Below are 20525 nucleotides of genomic sequence, written 5' to 3' on the forward strand. Positions count from 1 at the left end.
CCCTCCTTTAGTTTATTCTCAGGTTGCTTGTTAATTCTCATTCTTACAGGCATATATAAATTGATATAATTATTTATTTTTAAGCAACATGGGACTATTTAATTTGTTAACAAACTTGTTTTATAAGCATGAGTAGATTATGCACAACTTGGCCCAAAAACATCAGCACCGCTGCGAGGCCCAATGACCGCACCGAATCAAACTTGATTGTTCTTTGGTTGGGTTCCAGATCTAGGAAGCATCATGTGTAGTTGTATGATTGCAAGGACATAACAAATGTAATGGATTGTGCAATGAAAAATGGGCAGAACAATCTCATTATTTATCTACCATGTTTCTACTTTATTTATAGCAGCAAGAGGTAATGCTGAATATAAAGTAAAAAATGCATTGATCATATATAGATACGTCTCAGTTTGGATGTAAATAATTTACGTGCTAGTCTGCTAGTATTTTCTACATGAGGGAGATGGCACAAAAGTATAGCTGCAGAAATTCTACAAATAGCTGGCTAGGCAAAAACTTGATAAACTGTTGCTGCCAAATGAATTCCAACGAATACCTTTCATCACTTTTGTACACCATACTACATATCACATCCATGTGATACAGAAAGGCTTATCTAACATGACAAAGAGGTCGCACTCACACCATTTTGAACAAAAATCAACAGTGCAAAAGAACACCAAATGAGTAATTCTTTGTTAAAGCAGCACATCAGGTGTTCTTAGTTCAGATAAAACTAAATTCAGGTCAATAGCAGTTAGGTAGTTTGTCAAACCCAAGAAGCTCAGTGACCTGTGTGACAATTCATGGCTTCATCTTGTCCAACTGCACCTTTGACATGTTCACCTAAACACAATAAAAGAAACAAATTAGAGTTTAGCTTGGACATGCATCACATGCCCTCTCGACGCTCTTCACCTCACATTGAACATGAACCAAAAAAACCTGGTGGTCTAGCTTAGGGGTGAAGTTCCATATCTTGGGTATCTCAGCATTCTTGTTTGAGAATTGGGTATCCTGATCAGCCAACATCCCCTGCAAAAACCACGGCAAATCAAACTACCTCTCAAAGATCCAAAGAACAGGAAAATTAATATATACTCTCAAATCAAATGGCTCATGTGGTTAGCGATCTAGAAATCAAAGATCAAATTACATATGGAGCCTTTGGCAAAACATTAGATCATACTTTCAATATGAGGATAGAATGTGGCAGTCCCACCTGAGAGGGTTGTGGTGTTCATATCCGTTCACTTTCACTTGAGCTGTTCGGGCTTCGTCCTTCCTCATCTCTGTTGTGCCCCGATACAAATCTACAAGCATCCAAATCCATGGCAGAGAAGGGGATCCTAGAGGTTGGCACAATCCCCAAACAAATTGCTACCCATTGTTTCTATTCCTCATTCTATTCAACCTTATAATCCTTTAGTTCTAGATCTTAAATTTGTCCTTGTAGCCAATAAAAGAAGCATAGTACGCACCTCGTCTTTGTCTCGCAGCAGGACGTACTTGGGGATGGTTGTGCGAGGGAGGCAGCACATGAGCTCCTCGGTGCAATTCCTTGCAGGAGTGCATTCTCCAAATCCCCCAGCCAGTCTACCAGCTGGTACTTCTCTTTGTAAGCTGCACCAATCAACAATATGCACTTCTCAACAGGAAAAAAATTGACAGGCAGGAAACCTATAAGGCAACATAGACAAATGAGCAAACACTTGGTGTGCATCCTATCCAACAACAAGAGTAAGCCAGACGAGCAATTGTCACCTTAAGCGAGCTGGGGTCCTCGAAGAAGGCATCCAAGATGGCAACCATCACCAGCCTGCAACCGAGATACACAACGGTGCACCAATCAACGAGATGTGCATGTGCAGATTGCGATAGAATAGAGAGAAAGCAGAAGATGGGAGTTACAAAGGGCCTTACAAGTCCACGCATCCAATCTTACGGATCGGCGCCGGTAGCATCTATGTACCACACCGCTCGCCGGTGCGGCAACCCATGTCGATCTCACTGATGCTGCAGGGCTCATCGATGCCACACGCAATGTCGATGTGCACGACGGTTTCCAGCTCAGCGATGCAGCCACAGTTGGTGCCACCCTCTCCTATCACTCTCGTGCAGGACCCTCCCGAGGGCGTGCCGTCAGCGTCATGGCGAGGACACAATCAGGATCGGCATACCCATGCATGACACTACCGCACCTTCACTCGGCTCTGGGGCCATCGGAGCTCGGGCTGCAGGGGAGAAGATGCACCGCGGGCTGCGGCTCCTCCTACAAAATCATGTTACGCCCTTCCCTATTTAATTACCAATCAATCAAAACCAGATATAAATGTTAACAAAACACACCCTCACTTGACCCTTCTGCTATCACAATTGATCCTATTGTTGAATCCTTTAAGCTTCCTTTCCATGGCCTTGGACAAGGGTCGGCATCTAATACAGTGAAGAGAATAATACTATTGGGGATGAAGATTCGTCCTTTAACAAGGTAAAATCATGCTACTATCCATCCCAATTTACCCGACACGCTAGTTTTTAATGACTAAAATGTAATCACCAAATTTACCAGCAATATATTAGTTATATGACATAGCGTTAACTCATTCCTGACGGAGAGTATACTTTTCTATATGAATCTTATTTTCCTTTATTCAAAGGCTAAAAGCAATACATACATTATCTTTATGAGAGGACTCATAGTTCCACATACCATTGTAGATGGCATGATTCTTACATAAGTTAAAAACTCCCAAAAAATATGGTGAGAAAAGAAACAAGTTAATATGTCAGTTTATATTTCCATTTCCTTCAAAATGAAGTCAAGAACATATGTGGAAATCCTTAATGTTCTTTCATGGGTTGGAGATCCATACCGTTGATTGGAGCCCTTCTTCTTTTTGAGTTGGAGCCCTTGCTTTTAGCAGCCAAACCTCGTGGCTTAGACTGCTTGGGGGTAAATACATAATAATTTCTAGATAAATATGGGAATTAAGGGTTTGTTACTGATACATACTCCCTCAGTCCCGCATTTAAGACGTTTTTATAGGCTAGTTTAGCTTGCAAAAATGTCTTATATTGAGGGACGGATGGAGTACAACTTGCTATGCCTTTTTGTGTGTGGCAAATTAATAAGTAGTTTTTTATTTGAGATGATCGAGTCATTTATTAAGAGTTTTCGCGATTGTAAATAATGGCCATTATTACCACCTAGTCTCTAGCATAGCTTCCACATAAAGTGTTGTCCTCAAGAAATTGTAATGAACAAATCATAAAAGAATATTCCTGCAGACAGACAGTAAAGCAAACACCATCACAATGGAACAATTATGGATATGAACAAATGTCTCGTGTTAACTATTCAAAAATGGCAAAGGATATTGTATACAATTCAAAAATTGTAGTTCTGAAAATTAAATCGACTGCAGTTTATTTTATCCATAGGAAAGACATTTAAACATATATAAATAAAAATTCCGCTAAGACTGCCATCAACTCGCAAACTATATGGATTTGAATCATCCACCAGGGCAAAGAAATTGCAATCAGCAAATACAAAAATACACAGAACAACCTACTGGATAGAAGTACATAAATAATACTGGAACACTTTAACACAAAGCCACATATATCAGGAGTGCGTTCACATCAGAAACAAAAATGCATACATACCTAAAGCATGAACAAGAAACTGTGATCGTATGAATTAGAAGAAGATCCGTTATATTAAAAGAACAAGAACAAGAGCCATGTGTCTAACACTTAAATAAGTATAGTAAGTGTATACAAATCCAATCCATATTACAACATATCATAGCATGTATACATAAGCAAGGAAGTGAAGAGAAGTTAATACTTGTCAGAAATAGAGAAAACAGCGAACGGTAATGGCAAAAATCTATACACCTTATATCAAGGAACAGAGGGAGTGTACAACAAAACCATTAGTTAACTATTTTACATCGGTAAAGAAGGATAACCAGTTGAAACTCGATGTATTGGCGGCCTGCATTCACAAGGTAGACACATGAGAGGCCTAACATGCCTAACATAGCGAAGACCCTCTGCCATTTACATCTTTGACGCGTCCACCTCGGTCTAAAAGGGGCAACTTCGACATGGCAACCCGTGAAGCAACATTAACAGGAGACGCACCGTGTTTTTTCCTAAAGTATGTTGCCAAGCAAGAAGCAAGCATTGTTGCCTCCGGGCTTGTGTCAAACATTGAAAGAACAAGACAATTTTATCTCTCAATATATGTAGATTTTAGACATGGAAAAGAAAGAAAAAGAGAGAGAATCACTTACATAACATCATACAAACAGGGATAAATAATCATTAGCTACAATATATTGGACATCGCTAGCGTATGAGAGAGAAAATAGGGTAAGGAAAAGCCAGTACGAGCCTTGAAATCACACGTCAATTTTCAATTATGTAACTATTTAAATCCTATGGCATAGGTAACTCAGTACTTATGAAGAAGTAAGGGTTTAGGGTGAATTGTCGGAGCACCTCGTGCGGTGGATGATGAGTAGCCCAGGACGAGGTGATCTTGGCGGCGACCTCGTTTGTGTCCACAACGGCTGAGGCACTGCCCATCTCATGCGGTGACGTCATCACATGCCCTGACAAAAATTGAAGAAGACTATACTGAACAAAAATTAAAAGATCCTCTCAGTTGTTGTTCCATTGATGCCTCAAATTGTACACAAGTATTTACTCCAAGTTCTTCCTATAATCCCGATGCAGCTCTGAACCATGCAGCATGAGCATCATACGAAAGACAAATAGTAAATCATGAGGAAAAGAGGGACATCAAATTCTTTTTTTTTCAACAACCAGATTGTGTTAAAACCATAGAAAATATTAGCTCTAGTTATGTTCCACCAGCAAGGAAAGTACATATAGAAGCAAGTCATATCTGGAGATCAAGAATATAAGGAAGCATTTACCATTGAACCTGAATATGCAATGATGTCTTTTTTCTTCCTCTCCAACTTTAGTGACTCCATTTTAGTAAGACCTACCAAACAAATGTTGCATCCGAGGATTTAACAGTACCACAACTACTGAATCAAATCGAACTAATTCAAATCAAACCAATCCAGTTTCTTCTAAAACCAAGAATGCACATGAATGTGTATGGCCTCCTCAACGAGTAGATTGTGCTCGTTAGCCACTGTCATCTTCGTCCGGGAGCTCCTCGCTGACGGTCTACAACATCTGGCATCACCCTCCTTTGGCCGGTGATAGCCATCCACATCCATATGATAGTCTGTACGCAAAGTCAATTCTATCTTTCTTCTACCCATACAAGAATCTGCAAACAAATCAACTCTATTGAAAAAATCTGCAGCTCGCTTCTACTGTTACAACAACAGCAGGTCAATTTATAGAACAACAGCAACACGGGGCAGTATTGTGACAAGGATGTAAAAATAAAATAAGGAAGAAAGAGCGATGGGATGACACGCCGTTGTTCGTCATTTCCTTTGTCGAAGAACATGCGGAGTGTGCTGTCGGTGTCGACACATAGAGCGGCGGCAGGACCGCAGGAGGGCGTCAACCAAAGACTCAGGGAGCGAGCGATGAGCGAGCGTTGTTATTGTCCGGCGCGGCGACCGCACCGATGACATAGTCATCGGAGATGAGCCGGATGACCCCACGGAGACGGGCGGGGACGCCGACGCCGGTGATGGCGAGGGCGAGGATTGGATCGAGGGACTCCTCGACCTCGATAACGCTGCGTACGCCATCATCTTCTCGGCGACCGCACCGATGACATAGTCATCGGAGATGAGCCGGATGACCGCACGGAGACGGGAGGGGACGCCGACGCCGGTGATGGCGAGGGCGAGGATTGGATCGAGGGACTCGTCGACCTCGATAACGCTGCGTACGCCATCATCTTCTCGTGAGGGCGCTGGTCGCAGGCTCGGTCTCAGATGGATTTTTCTCGGGAGAGTGGCAAGGCCGCCCGCGCCGGCGAGGGCGAAGATTGGATCGAGGGGCTACGAGATCCTGTGCGGGCATGGTAGTCCGGGCTGGACGACCGAGGAGTTTTCTCAGATGGGATGAGGAGGAGGAAGGGGTTGTGAGAGATGGTGGGCGTGGGTGCCTCGTCGTGGGTGGTTTGTTTACGAGGGTTTCTTTTTTTCCTTTTACATCGTACGTGGTGGAATACCTTAAAAACAAAAAATACATCGTGCGGGGAAGGTGGGAATCGTAGCAGGCTTGATTTATGAGTGCAGGGTGTGGTTTTCTGCATTGAACCGTTTGGTTTTTTGAAGGATGAAAAAAAATCTGTGGGATGACGTGGGTGGGGGACTTCCCTCTCTAGCGATGGAAGGGGGATCGCTGCAGGTCGAACCATCACGACGACGGCAGATCCCCTTTAATAGTATAGATAAAAATAAAAGAGCACTCCTTGTATATATATCGCCGTTGGCTGGTCCGAGTCAGCAAAGGGCAAACAACTCCTTGGCTGGGAAGTAAATTTCTTTCCTGCGAAAATATTTGGGGAGAGGAGTCACATTTTTTCTTCAGCAAGGAAGAAAAGAAGTTACCTTTTTTTTTTTAGGGTAAGAGAAGAGAAGGTACCTGAAAATGCAGAGGAAACGAGAGAGTGTGTGGTGCTTAACTGCCGGGGAATGCGAAAGGAGGCCCAGCCCGGCCCGGAGGCCCAGAGGAGAAGCGGTCAAGCAAAGGGTGTGTGGGGGCCCTTTATGCATGGAGAAGAATTTCTGCGCCCACTCGCTCGCTCGCCTTCTCTGCCTCTTCCCACGCGCCTGCATCTCCTCTCCTCTTCTCTCCCTCTCCCCCTCCCCGGCGGCGGCGGCGGCGGCGATCGATCGCGAGGTACCCTCACCATCTCCGCCCTCTTCTCTCTCTCTCTCTCCATCTAGGCCGGAACACGGTTTCTTCTCCGTGGGTTGATTGCCTGGTAGGGCAACAGCGGCGATCGATCGTCGGCGAGGATCAGAGATGGCGGCCGGATCCCGTAGGGTGCTTGAGCGCGCGTCGATGATCAGATCCACCCGCGTGTCCGTCCCCTTGGGCTCGTGGTCGGTGGCGTCTCCTCGATGATCGCACGTCGTTGCGTCGGAGGAGAATCTGATTTTGGGCGGTTTCTTGATGGATCGTGATTTGTTATGTTAGTACCAACGAATCCATTATTCATATCATTTGGGTCGTTATTGACACACACGTACGGATGGTTGGATCGACGGGTGGATCGATCCCGATTTGTTGCCTGTCGGTGGATCTGAATGTCCCATGCATCTTGATCATCGTTGCACGCACTTTTGCATGTACGATTTCCCCACATCTCTTTCAAGCTAGCTGGCCGTGGATACATAGTTGGTCATATATGATACTCCCTCCGTTTCTAAATATATAAATCTTTTTAGATACCTAGTACATATGGAACAAAATGACTGAATCTACGCTTTAAAATATGCCTATATACATTTGTAGGTAGTTTATAATGAAATCTTTAAAAAGACTTATATTTAGGAACGAAGGAAGTACATGTTTTTGCCGTGTATAGGATACATGTTGAAATGGGCACAAAATCTGGCTAATTTCCGCCCGGCCAACAAGCTTAATTTGGGCGATGCGCATCAGATATTCATGTTGAAAAGAGCACATAATCTCTCTTAATTTCTTTCTGTTGGCATGCAACAAACAACCGGTACTTCATCTGTACCCTTGCACTAGATGCCTACACATGCGCCAGTGGGGTTGCTTGTTTGTTTTCTGGCCTGCCATGCTTTCTGACCATTAGTTTACACGCATGTGAATAGTTTCTTTACAGCAATGCATTATATTTGACAATATATATATATACCCCGTATCTCCATTGTGCAGTAGCAATGGCGACAAAGTGCATAATCGGCGCGCTGGTCGGATCCCTTGGCGTTGCCTACGTGTGCGACACCATCGTTTCTGACAAGAAGATCTTTGGAGGTGACTAGTAGCACCATGCTGACGCTGTTACATACATGCTTATAATAATTATGAAGGACGCCTGTGCCTAACCTTTTGTAAGAATCCATCTAATGGCTGCTTCTTACTTTTGGAAATGTATAGGCACTGTTTGCAAGACCGCCACCGACAAGGAGTGGTTTCAGGCCACCGACGCCAAGTTCCAAGCCTGGCCTCGCACCGCTGGGCCGCCGGTCATCATGAACCCCATCAGTCGCCAGAACTTCATCGTCAAGGACCCATGAATGGGCGGCGCGCGGCTCGTCTTGCTCCCACCATGGGACCCAAAGTTTCTTTTCTAGCTAGGGTTATCAAGTTCCTAATAATAAATAAAAGGGACTTGAGAGTCAGGGTATACTCTAATGTTTTGCTGCCGTGAGCAACTTTGGGTGGCTTTACCGCTCGCCCTCTCGTCTCTTGTTGAACTCTGTTCCTTGGTGAAATTTCCCACCAGGCAGTAAATTAACTAACTGCGTTGTTGTTTCCGCACTGTGTGTTCAAGTGCTGTGTTCCTTCCTGATCTGATGCTGCAAGCTTATGCTGTGATGGTATTAACATTGCCTCGGAAATTACAACAACTCCTGAAAAAAGTGATCGCGTAACTACCTTAATGAGGACGGCAAGATATTTTTTTTAAAACGAGGTAAAAGACTTGTCACTTTTACTATTTAAGAAGAAGAGAATTGCCGGTTAATTGACGGAAAACTGAGATAAAACATATACAAGACACAACCCATATGACAAGGACACCACCGGTCAACCTGACCATCAACATGGGACCCAAAGCCGTAAAAAAGAAAGAGGTCCGCCGCACAAGCATCATCATCATCACCCGTTGCCTCGAACCAGTGTCTACGACTTCATCACCGAGCTCCAACATCGAAGCCAACTCGCAAACAGTTGCAAAGAAGCCACGACGACACATGCCACCGAATGACCACACACGCAAGCAGACGAGAGCTCCGACCTTGACGACGAGAATCACAAGGCAAATATACAGAACTTGCGCCGACTGTGCCCTTCGCAAACGACCACCGCCTTCATCACCGCCTGGACCCGCTCCACCACAACTCCGACATTAAAGCAACCAAGCAACCCATGGAAGACCATCTCGGACATGCCGGAAAGAACCGACTACCAAAGTCCAGGCCATGACCCGAGATCCTCTCAACGCCATCATCGTTGCCAAACAGTAACCAACGCCCTACCTCAGCAAACTATATGGCAGTAAAGATGCCACCATCTACGGCGAAGATGCCGCAATACACTAGTCTCCGAGTCGTAGCCGGCTTCAGGACGATGCCCCCAAGGAGATAAAAGATGCAATGACGCCTCCATCGCCCGATCTAGGGGATCTGAGGTTTCCCTCAGGAATTCAGGTCGTGGGAAGGAGTAGCACACATCCACGACGACGCTTCCAAGAAAGATAACGGCACCTGCAGGCACAGCCGTCGCCGGCTCCGATGACGGCCGGAGCAAAGATTTCTTCCAGAGCTGTGCCGAACACCCGCCGCCACCCACCGCCGCCCACGAACCACAAGTTGTCGAGGCCTACCTCATTTTGACCACGGGATCCCACGACGATCCACAATGACCAGACACACTGACCCCTGGCGGAAGCCGCCACCACCAAATCCAGGGCCGCCGCCCCGGCAACCGCGGACCTCCATAATGCGGTCGGCGCACACCACACTAAAGACCAGGGCAGCCCCCTACCAGGGGCAGAACCGGTCTGAATTGGCCAGTGGGAAGCCGCCGCATCCAACGGCGAGCACCCGAACGAGCTTGCGCAAGAGGAAAAGGGGGCCGCCACCCCGCCGAGACCTGTTGGAGGAGAGCTGCCGAGCGACGCCACGCCACGAGAGGCCGCGGAAGGGCCGAACTCCTTTGCCTCGAGAGCGCACTGCAGGGTGAGGAAACGCCTCGCCGTCGGCGGCTTCCTCCTGCGACTGCGAGGGAGGAGGAAGCAGGGAAGGGGGCGGTGGCGGCTGCGGCTAGGGTTCCGCCCGAGCCGCCGCGCCGCGGGCGTGGGGAAGCGATTAAACTATTTAGGTTGTAGTAATGCAAGACTTATTAAGTTATTATTAGATTAGATGGTTCAAGATTGAGAGACAAACATGTTATATATAACTTGTTACATATATACTCCCTCCACCTGAAAATACTTGTCGGATAAATAGATATATCTAGATGTACTTTAGTTTTAGATATATCTATTTTTATCCATTTTGCGACAAATAATTTTAGACGGAGGGAGTACATGTACACCATGTCATTATAAAGGTTGCAGTATATATAAAGTAACCCCGCAAACAAATAAACACTACCGGGCCCTTATATAAAGTAACTCCGCTGACGTTTACCTGATCTGGCCAATGACCTTTTTTATTATTAGGGTTAAACATGCAAAACGACATTCCCTTCTAGGCTGTTATAAAAGGGTGTGGCGACAACACGCTTAACAGCAAGCACCTGAACTGAACAGTAGTGCCCAACAATGCACCTGTCACAACCATAAGCATGCAGGACACCCATTTTGTATGTGCAAGTTCTGCAGTTGCATCAACTATCAACCGGAAAGATACAATACAAACCACATAATAGCGTCCATGCATGCAACGACGCCGTCGTTTTCTCCAATGCATAACAGCTTATCACCGACGATATATACAACATGTTGTAATACATAGGACTTGTCTTTGCCAAAGAGATGACCAGGATAAAACAACAGGCGCTGGACCTATAATCCATGTCGTGCCAGCATCAACTGAATCAGCCTTTGGCTTTGCTGGCTTGCATACAATCTCATCCATCTGAATCCGGCCGGTCCATGCATGTAACCAAGCACACAAGGATGAGGCGTGGAGACCCGCACGCTTCCTGCTCACATCAAGGTTTAACATGTCAAAGACATTTCGCTTTTCCTTATGTAGTATAGCTGCTAACTTAATTGCTGATTGATTGGGTGTGTCAGCTTAATTAATTCTTTTCTACTCCATCTGTACCTAAATAATTGTAGTTGGACAAAACTAGACTAGCCAACTACAATTATTTAGGTACATAGGAAGTAATAAATTAGCATATCGCAACAACATCAGATGAACGAGCGGCAAGAGAAGAACTGTTATGCATAAGCAGGATGCAGGCGACCATACAAGTTAGGCTGAAAGATGTGGCAGAGAAAACAGTACCAAGTGAAGCGACGAGGACGGCGGTATGTGCTTCTTCCTCTACTGCCCTCGCGTGCGTGCGTGTGTGCGCTCCTTGTCCCACTTTAGTTACTAGTTACCCCCTTGAGCCTGAAGCTACTTCCTGCTCCTTGTCTGCATCTACAAATGAAGAAGGCTGGAATCAGCAGGACGGAATAAACATAACAAACTATGTGGACAGAACAACCTCATGAATTAAGATGTAGCTAGCTAGGGGCATTATTTGTGTTAATTTACCTCAAGATTGCGATGACATGCTGCTGGTCAAGCAGTACCGGGCCAGTACATCCCTCGCTCTGGCAGCGTCCTCATCTGCCAACCTACGCACTTGCTCGCTGTAATCCGCATCCTCACTATACGGTACGCCTTCACCTTCCTCCATGTCTATCACTATGTTATGCAACATCAAGCACGCGTTGATTGCAGTATTTCGATCTTCCGGAGACCACGTCCCTTGCTGCAACCACTTATATGTTTCTTTGAGCCTTGCCAACGCCTTCAGTGTGACGGTTCGGGCTGCAGAGTGTCTCCTGTTGAACTCGGCTTGATAATGAAAGTTTGGGTGGTCCTCATTTTCCAGCTGGTTATAAGGTGTCAGCAGCCAGGGGAGAAGAGGGTATTCTGCATCACCAATTAAATATTCCCCAACTTCCGATCCATCTAAAGACACCTTCAGCCTGTTGCCGTTCAACCACTCACCCTTCTCGCAGCTCTGGAAGAGGTTAGAGTCATGCAAAATAATACCAGACCGGGTCCCGCCAACTGACCATTCCCAATCAACATGGATGAACCTCAAATCTGGATCAATGATGGCTTGCAGTACAAAGATGTAACCTCTCTCATGATCTTGCGGTGTGATGCAAACTGTATGTAAAACACCGCAGCAGTTTGGTAGACCATGGATCTTATGAAACTTGGACTTGATCTTCTCAATTTCATAGGGGTATGGCCAGTGCAAGTGGTCTGTTGCTTTCTCCACCATAGCATCAACAAAGCTATCAGTTAACAGTGAGATGGTTGATTCGTTCACACCAACATAGGATCCTATGATCTCCAGAGGCTCACTAGAGTTCAGGACAAACAGAGCAAGGGCTACTCGATCTTGTAGAGACAGCACCCTGCCATCGGCAAAGGTGCAGCTGCTCATATCTTCTAAAGATGGAGCATACACCAAGCCGCAGACATAGTGGAAGGTACTTATTTTCATCTTGAATACAGACTGAAATACTTGTCCGTCTATAGAGGATAATATTCCTGCAAGGCAAGAAAATACACAACTGTCCATGATTTGCAAGGCAAGAGCCAAGAGCTATACATTAACTTTGAATAGACTCCAACAGTCATGATATGGATTTTTTAACTATAAAAAGGATAGCGCCCTGGTTTTGTTGAACTCCGAGAAACCTAGGAAAGCAAGTGGCAGAAATACTCTGAAATTTACCAACATGCAGGACAGAAGCCAAATCAGAAGGCAGGCATTACACAGCCCGCATGCACAGCTAATACTTGCTATTACTAAAGTTGCATATGTACAAACGACATACTCAACTGTTACGAAAAGGTACGAAATATATTCAGATATGAGCATATACGGAAGCACACAAAATGAAACGAAGTAATGTCGAACGCTCGGGTAACATAAAGACGAAGCTCGTATGTTGTATAATTACCTGCAGATACAAATGGGTGGTTGATGTTTGTCTCCAAGCTGCAGGGATCCCTTGTGTACCACACGTACAATCCTCTGACATTTTTTCCATCGTCTGCATATGCCTTTACATGTTTGACATGGCTGAATTTGTCCCACTCAGTGCCAGATTGCCCTGCAGCTACTGAGGCGAGCAACCATAGCTTACAGTCTACCTGTAATTGTCTTGGCATTATACCTCGAATGTATTCCGGAAGTTCCTCCATGGCATAATCCTCTAGCACCAGAATCTGCAGTGCAGGCACACCCTCTAACACATTCAGCTTCGTGCAGTTCACGATGGTAAGCTTCTCAAGATTGGGTAGATTGGTGATCCGCTCCAGGTCAGGGTTGTGATTTAATTGAAGCTCAGTAACAGAAGCAAAATTCTCCAGTAATTTAACTTGCTGTACCGAAGATATATCTAACATTTTCAAAGCCCGTGCATTGGAGGCAAGGCCAGGAGGAACAAGCCTCAGCTTACACTTCTGTAGGAAAAGCTCCTCCAATACAGGAAAGGCTTGCACTTGCTCCTCCCACACCCACTCCTCCCACTGAAGCATTCCGTCTAAGGACATCGTGCGTAATCTCGGAAAGGCATGGTGATTGTAGGGCTGGAGGAATTCTGGTCCAACACGCTTGATGGATGGAGCGTGGTGGATTTGAAGAACCTCCAGATAGGGGAGTTGGCACAGGCCATCTGGGAGTTGTGTGCAGCAAGGCAGGCCTTCCATAAATAGAGTCCTCAAGCACCCAAGGGAGGATGCTAATAATGTTGACGCCATCCACGTTGGGAGTTGTCGGCCAAAATATCCTTCCATGTAAAAAAAATCTAAGCTGGGCGGAGGGCGCAACCCATCAAACACCTCTTTGATTTGTTGCTGCTCAGAGACGCCTTCTTCATCTTTAATCAGCCCATCAACCCAAAGTATACTACTGCACTGTAAGTACAAGTTGGTAAGGTACTCCTTCTTACTAAGCCTTGCCTTTGCAGCAGAAAAAGTAGCAGATCCATTCTGCAGGCCTATCAGTCCAAGAACCCTGAGCTCGGAAAGAGGGCCCAACTCTTCCAAACTACACCAATCACCATCCACCTGGACTGGAAACCCACGTAGTCTCCTCAGATTTTTTAAAGCATGGAACCCTCTAGGTATACCATTTATACTAGTTCCACGCAAGTCAAGAGACCATAGCTTTCCTAACTTTACAATGCTATGTGGAAGTTTAACAAGTTGTACGCAAATGCAAAGGTTGATGTACTGCAAGAATTTCATCTTCCCAATGTTTTCTGGCAGACAAGATATATCACAATTCTGTATGGACAAATACCTCAAGAGCTTGAGTTCATGTAAAGATTCAACCAGTAGAGCGACATTTGCAGAATGTGTATGTAGAATCAGAGTCCGTAGGCCTGAAAAATAAACCAAAGAATCACCAGGCTTTATATTTACAAGGCCGACACATATTAGTGTTCTCAATGCCTTTTGTGCTTGTAAAGAACTCCAGTCTAACACATCTGATTCCGAATTTTTTCTGTCTATAGACAAGTGAAGAAACTGTTGTGCAGTGAGTTTACTAGCGCTACCAGTTTCTCCACTCTGAATTGTTGCTGCCTGGTCTCCAGCCACAAACTGAGCAAATGACCGAACAACATCATGCATATTGGAAGCTTGATCATCAATATATTCTGTCCCTGGCTCTATAAGGTTCCTCAGCATAAGCTCCATGTAGTACTCTCTTCCTAATTCTTCCAAGTTGTCTTCTGAGGTTCCGTGAATAAATCCTTCACTAATCCACATGCTAATAATGGCATCATCAAAAAACAAACTACCTTTAGGGAGGAGGGAGTAGTATAGAAAACACTGCTTGACGGGAGGAGGCAAATCTTCATAGCTTAAGTATACAACATAGTTCAGTTCTTCGCGCATAGATACTGACCATAAAGAATCATTCAGAACCATCTCCCAGTCACGGCGTTGCTTGCCTTTCTGACGCAGAAGTCCTCCCATTACCTTGACAGCAAGAGGCAAACCATCACATTTTGCTAGTACTTGCAATCCAATATCCTTAAGCATGTCGATATCAGGTCCATCTGCCTCACCTGAGACTACCTGCAGTCAATTTAGGCTTTAGACCAGATTTAATGAATTGGCAAGTGACTGGAAAAAGAAAAAGAATGGGAAGCAATAAACGTCAGCCAGTCAGCGTACTGCATATTAAAATGAATTGACAAGTGAATTTTTGAATTGCCAATTAATTATTAAATTAAAGGTGCAATCGTGCAAACTAGTTAATCCATCCTCTTTTCTTGCTCTCATGACCGTAGGGACAGAGCTAGCATGTAGTATGTCGTGTCAAATACCCTTAAAAATCTTATCTTACCTACTAATAAAGCAAATAATGCTTCTTCCGTACGTCATCCAAATTGTCCTTAAAGTTGACTAAAATTATCTACCAATGCCACCTATAAGTCATAAAAAACGTTTCAAACAGGAAAATCTCCGGTCTGGACCGGCCCATGTAGGCACCTCCTATATTATGCCCTGGGCGTTGAAAAAAGATGCAGCACACCTGTTTGGACCGACTCATGCGTGGGCGCCTGATTTTTTAGTTTAGTTTTTATTTTTATTTTCAGTTCCATTTTTTTTCTAATTTAAATAATTTAGAACTTCAAACAACTTTTCTCAATTTTAAGAAACTGAGAATTTCGAAATAAAATATTAAAAAAACATTTTTTTTAGAATTCAAAAACTACTCAGGAGTTTTAAAAAATGTTTGCATATAAAAAATGTCTAAACTTTGAGAAAATGTCCATAGAATAAAAATGTCAACGATTTTAAACAAAAGTCCGTGTAAAAATCTTAAAAACAGTTCGTTCCTCTGTTTTTAGTCTCATTTTTTATTTTCATTTTTTTGTTCCATTTTTTAGTTTAAATAATTTAGAACTTTGAGAAACTTTTGCAATTTATAAAACTGGGAATTTTGAAATAAAAGTTTGAAGAAAATATAAAATGTTTGTGAATTCAAAAAATGCTCAGGATTTTTGTAAAAATATTCGCATATTTAAAAAAATGTTCATAATTTTGAGAACAATGTTGGTGAAAACAATAAAAGTCCATGATTTTGTAAAAAAGTTTGTGTGTTATTTTTTGAGTGCAATTGAAAAAAATGTTTGCTAATTTAAAAAATGTTCATGCGAAATGTCCTAAAATTTTAAAGACATAATATGATCAGCATCATTGGAGATTATAATTGTTTTTCTCCCGTTGCAACGCACAGGTCCTTTTGCTAGTACGTAATAATGAGCCAATGGCACAAGTATGCGTATAAGATTGATACCGACAATGTTTTGTGGCATCACCCCCGAGTGACCTTGAGTCGATGCCAACCCGACTAGAACCGTCAGACTACCTAGCAGATGCCCACGCATACACAAGAAGCTCCATGCTTAGTTTTTGTCACTATATTATCTTAGAAAAATCAATATATTGTGAGTTATTATTCTACTCCATGGGGACGTCGCCGGCCGAATGCCGCGTGGCGTTGGCGGCGGCGGGGAGGCTTTCTCGCGTGCGCAGATTGGGAGCTTCGCGGGGCGCCTCCCCTCTGCTCGATGGTCTCAGGCGTCGGGCCAGCCCTGCCCCGCCTCCCTCCCTCCTCCCGGCGTCCGGTGGCCGCCGGCGCTGCCCCCTCCCCTTCATCTGGCGCGGCTCGGGGCTCCGGTGTCCTGAGGCGGGCTGGCTGCCGATCTGGCCTCCTGCCCTGCTCTAGTTGGAGGTGGGTGGCGGGGCTGCGGGTCTGGGATCCCTTGCTCAGATCCGCTGGATGGTGTTGGTTGGTGGTGGTTGGGGTGGCCGGCGGCCCTGATAAGGCGATGGTGGTGCTGCTGGTGTCTTCGCTACTCCGGTGCAGGATGGCGGAGCTTCGGGCGGATCTAGCCAGGACGTGAAGGCGCTGGTGCTGTGGTGGTAGCAGATCGGCTGCGGCGGCGGCTGGCATATCCCAGCGTCGGCTCGTCTGTAGGCGGTCTGTGTCGGCCTTCGACCCCTTCCCTTGGCGTCCGACTGTTACTTCCGTCAAAGGACTGGCCGTCTCCTAGCTGCGGTCCATCGCTCGTCTCACGTCTTGTGCAGCAGGACCTAGCTCGTCTCGCGCACCGTGTGGCTGGACCGAGCTCGTCTCGTGCATGATGCAGCAGAACTGACCTCGTCTCCCTCACGTTGCTGCAGGACCGAGCTCGTCTCGTCCTCCGGGCTGCAAGACGGGTCGATGGAGGCCAGCGTTGGCTGACCTATTTGGTCTCGGCGCTTGGGTCTTCCAAGGGTGCGAAAGGTGGGACCTTTTCGTCCGTCTCTTTGGTTGGGAGTTGCGGCGGGTCTCGGGTGAGGTGGTGCCTAGGTCTTGGATGCCGGGGCTACGGCTCTGGTGGCGGTAGCGCGGTGCTCTTGGACGGAGGCCGTGGCTTGGTGCTGCCAGGTGGCCATGGTCGTGTGGGCGATGTGGTAGCCGGGGTGTGGCGTTCGGTGGCGGTGAGTGTTGGCCGAGGTGAAAACATGTTCTATCTTCGATGGACCGGCGGCAGCGAAGATCGTTCCCTTCTGGAAGGCGTCGTCGCAGCTATCATTGCCCATCGTGTGGTTCTAGGGGAAACTCTGATTCTTGAATCGGGCGGCGGCGGCGTTACGGCATCGTAACCTTTCTAAAGGCGCTGCCTTGGAACCCACGGTTCGCCGTAGACGGCTTCATCTCTTCACGGTGGCGTGTTCACGGTTGAAGTTCCCGGTTACTCTCCTAGTGCTAGGGTGATATTGTTGCGCTTAGTGCCTTTGTATCCTGCCTTGAGTGTGGTGGCGTGCCTTTGTACTGGATTGATGATGGTAGTTGCTTTTATATATAGAACCGGGCGAAATCCTTTTTCGATAAATCAGCGGCTGTTGGACAATGAGGAGGTGGGACACTATGGGCTTGGACAAATGGAGATGGTGGAGGAAGTGGTGTGTCCGTCACCAATCAATACGGGTCACGCCTCCATGATCGTGGATGGTGGAGGAAGTGGTGTGTCCGTCACCAAGAGATGTGGAGGGCGAAGTCTCTCCAACAGCAAAACACCTTTCAGCCTAGCGAGTGAGACGGATCAGACAATTTGTCTCTCCTCTGCATATCTCTATTTCAGTCTCCAGAAATTCCACTAATTTCTGAGATTATTCGCTTGCATGTAGAAGAGCAGCTACTCCCTCTGATCTACATTACTTGTTGCAGCTTCCCTACGATCCATATTACTTGTGCCAGCTCCCCTCCAATCCATATTAATTATCCCAAAAGTTATACTAAAGCTGTGAGCCTGCGAAAAGTAATATGGATCGAAGGGAGTAATATACTTTGTTTCTATGTTGACCCGTTGATTCAATGGACGCAATTTATTACCGCACATTTTTACTACAACCAGTCTAAAATGTAAGTCATTTTAGCATCTTTATTTTTACGAGTCAAACATGGAAAATGACTAGAATCCGAAACAACAAATCAATATCACAAGATTTATGATGAAATATACATTTATAATGTATAATTATTATGTGAGGCAACATGTTAGTAAATAAAAATATTGCCAGTACATCCTGAAGACTATGTCAATGTCCTAAAAACCTACATTTTTTATAGGACAAACTTGATCTTTGCAACTGTCCCTAAACATCATACGGTTATTGATCTGGTGACCCTTTATAATTAGTGAACTTCTTCAGTTTAAGAAACATCTGGCCATGTATCTCACAGACATTTATCTTATTATTAAAGAGATCAGCCAGTAGATTTTCTTAACTACAGATACAACAATGTACTCCTTCTGCACCTAAATAATTGTAGTTGAGGAGAACTAGGCTAGTTGTCTCCAACTACAATTATTTAGGTATAGAGGAAGTACATATGAATGCATGTACCGGTCTATATCAGCTGCAAATTGACCAACAATCCAAAATTTATCCAGTGCATACAACTGACGGTCTACATAACTCCATGTATTACACTAATATCAGGTAAAACAATCAATAGACCCGTTGTTTTAATTACTAATCATAATGGTTCGTGAGACAAAACAGCCAATGACATTGAGGTGACATCTCTGATTCTAGTTTTGTCATCCACTTCTAAGATCAACAAAAATACAGAACATATATTCAAAAGAGGTATACAATATTGTTGAAAGAAGCATATAATTAAAACTTTGATTTAGAAGTCACTACCACTTAATTAGTTACGCACCTGTTTCCTGAGCAATGTCCAGGCATCCTCGGGCCCTAATTTATCAATGCGGTGGTGGGGCTCTCTAGCTCTCATGCTTCGGGCAACCGTCTCATTTCTTGTGGTGATGACAATCCGGCTACCAGGGGCACCGTGGCTCAAGGGAGCATTGAGTAATGAGGTCCATGCTCTATCACTCCACATGTCATCCAAAACCAGAAGAAATTTCTGATTTCTGACGGCGTTGAGAAGGGCCGGCACAAGCATGGATTTGTCTTGAGTCGCAGGGAGTTTTCCATTTGCGGCATCGATGGCCGACCTTAGGAGCTCAACCTCGCTGAAGTCCTGTGTGACGCTCAGCCACATCTTCTTTTCAAACTTGTGTTGAATTTCCTCATCGTTGAAGACCTTCTTGGCAAGGGTGGTCTTCCCGATCCCGCCGACACCCACGATGGCGAGCACCATGATGCCATCATTGTCCTTTGTGAGCTTCTCCACCAGTGCTCGTGTATCCTCTTCAATCTTCTCCCCTACCACCGCCGAGCGTTCCAACACCGGATCCGTCTTCCGGTCAGCCGCAGAAGGTCGGCCGGTCCTGTAGTCCTGGTACGTCTCCAGCTTGATGAAGCTGAAGGCAGCACCCAGCTTGCAGATGTCATCCAGCCTCTTGTTGAGCTTCCTGATGCGGCTACCAATATCATGGGCGAACCTGGGATGCCGCAAGCAGAAGAGCAACGGGTTGCAGCAGGATGCGTCCCGCCAACCCATGGCCTTGAGCTCGCAGAGGTCGAGGATGTTGGTCGCCTCGCACATGACGCCCTTGAGCTTTGTGACCCACCCCTGCACCCTCCGGTCGGTGATGCGCTTCCTCTCAGCATCGGCGAGGTAGTCCCTGAGGCTCTCCAGCTTGTCATGCAGGCTGTCGATCTCGCCCCTGACGCCGAGCAGCATCCCCACCTCGTCCTTCGCCATCTGCTCGATCGTGTTGGCGATGTAGGACGCGAAGGCGTCCAGCACCATGGCCATGGTTGCTTTGTCCTCAGACCGGCGAAGAAATTAATGGGTGATCCAACAGAGAGTGTGTGTGTGTGTTTGGCTTCCACTTCCTGTGTAGCTAGGATATGTGAAAGAGGTGGCAATTAGGCTGAAATATGGTGCTCTGTCTTGCTGGTGGGTGATGCTTTGCGGGCTAGACAAGCCAGGCTGATGCTTAGCTTTGGGCACCGGAAGAAGCCGTGTAAGAAAGACGGTGCCTTGCTTGACTCGCCGGCAAAGCCACACAATGGTTATTCCTTTTTTGGTCCGGGATCGAATCCATCTGACCTCACAATGGTTCCGCGTCAGTAATTTCAGAAAGAAAGGCAAAGAATCAAACACCTACCTAGCAATGGCTG

General features: G+C 45.6%; 2 protein-coding genes and 2 long non-coding RNA genes across 4 annotated transcripts; 1 reads left to right on the plus strand and 3 right to left on the minus strand.

The window, feature by feature from the left end:
• Positions 1–523: 523 nt before the first annotated feature.
• Positions 524–1283, minus strand: LOC123411602. The gene is made up of 3 exons (XR_006613290.1): positions 1229–1283; positions 952–1041; positions 524–852 (listed from the first exon to the last, which is right to left on the minus strand). It is a non-coding gene; the product is annotated as an uncharacterized LOC123411602 (long non-coding RNA).
• A 234-nt stretch (positions 1284–1517) lies between these two features.
• LOC123413160 lies at positions 1518–1949 on the minus strand. Its single transcript, XR_006613685.1, has 3 exons — positions 1930–1949; positions 1771–1825; positions 1518–1629 (listed from the first exon to the last, which is right to left on the minus strand). It is a non-coding gene; the product is annotated as an uncharacterized LOC123413160 (long non-coding RNA).
• A 4834-nt stretch (positions 1950–6783) lies between these two features.
• Positions 6784–8480, plus strand: LOC123412141. The gene is made up of 3 exons (XM_045105090.1): positions 6784–6867; positions 7879–7977; positions 8101–8480. Exons 2-3 carry the CDS (start codon positions 7884–7886, stop codon positions 8238–8240), a joined length of 234 nt encoding a protein of 77 aa, XP_044961025.1. The 5' UTR covers positions 6784–6867; positions 7879–7883; the 3' UTR covers positions 8241–8480.
• A 1880-nt stretch (positions 8481–10360) lies between these two features.
• On the minus strand, positions 10361–20371 carry LOC123413198 (putative disease resistance RPP13-like protein 1). The gene is made up of 5 exons (XM_045106145.1): positions 19153–20371; positions 12875–15002; positions 11442–12458; positions 11187–11324; positions 10361–10875 (listed from the first exon to the last, which is right to left on the minus strand). The coding sequence occupies exons 1-3, from the start codon at positions 20155–20157 to the stop codon at positions 11443–11445; spliced, it is 4149 nt and encodes a 1382-aa protein (XP_044962080.1). The 5' UTR covers positions 20158–20371; the 3' UTR covers positions 10361–10875; positions 11187–11324; position 11442.
• Positions 20372–20525: the final 154 nt, after the last annotated feature.

Source organism: Hordeum vulgare, chromosome 7H, assembly GCF_904849725.1.
Source record: "Hordeum vulgare subsp. vulgare chromosome 7H, MorexV3_pseudomolecules_assembly, whole genome shotgun sequence".
Taxonomy (NCBI): Eukaryota; Viridiplantae; Streptophyta; class Magnoliopsida; order Poales; family Poaceae; genus Hordeum; species Hordeum vulgare.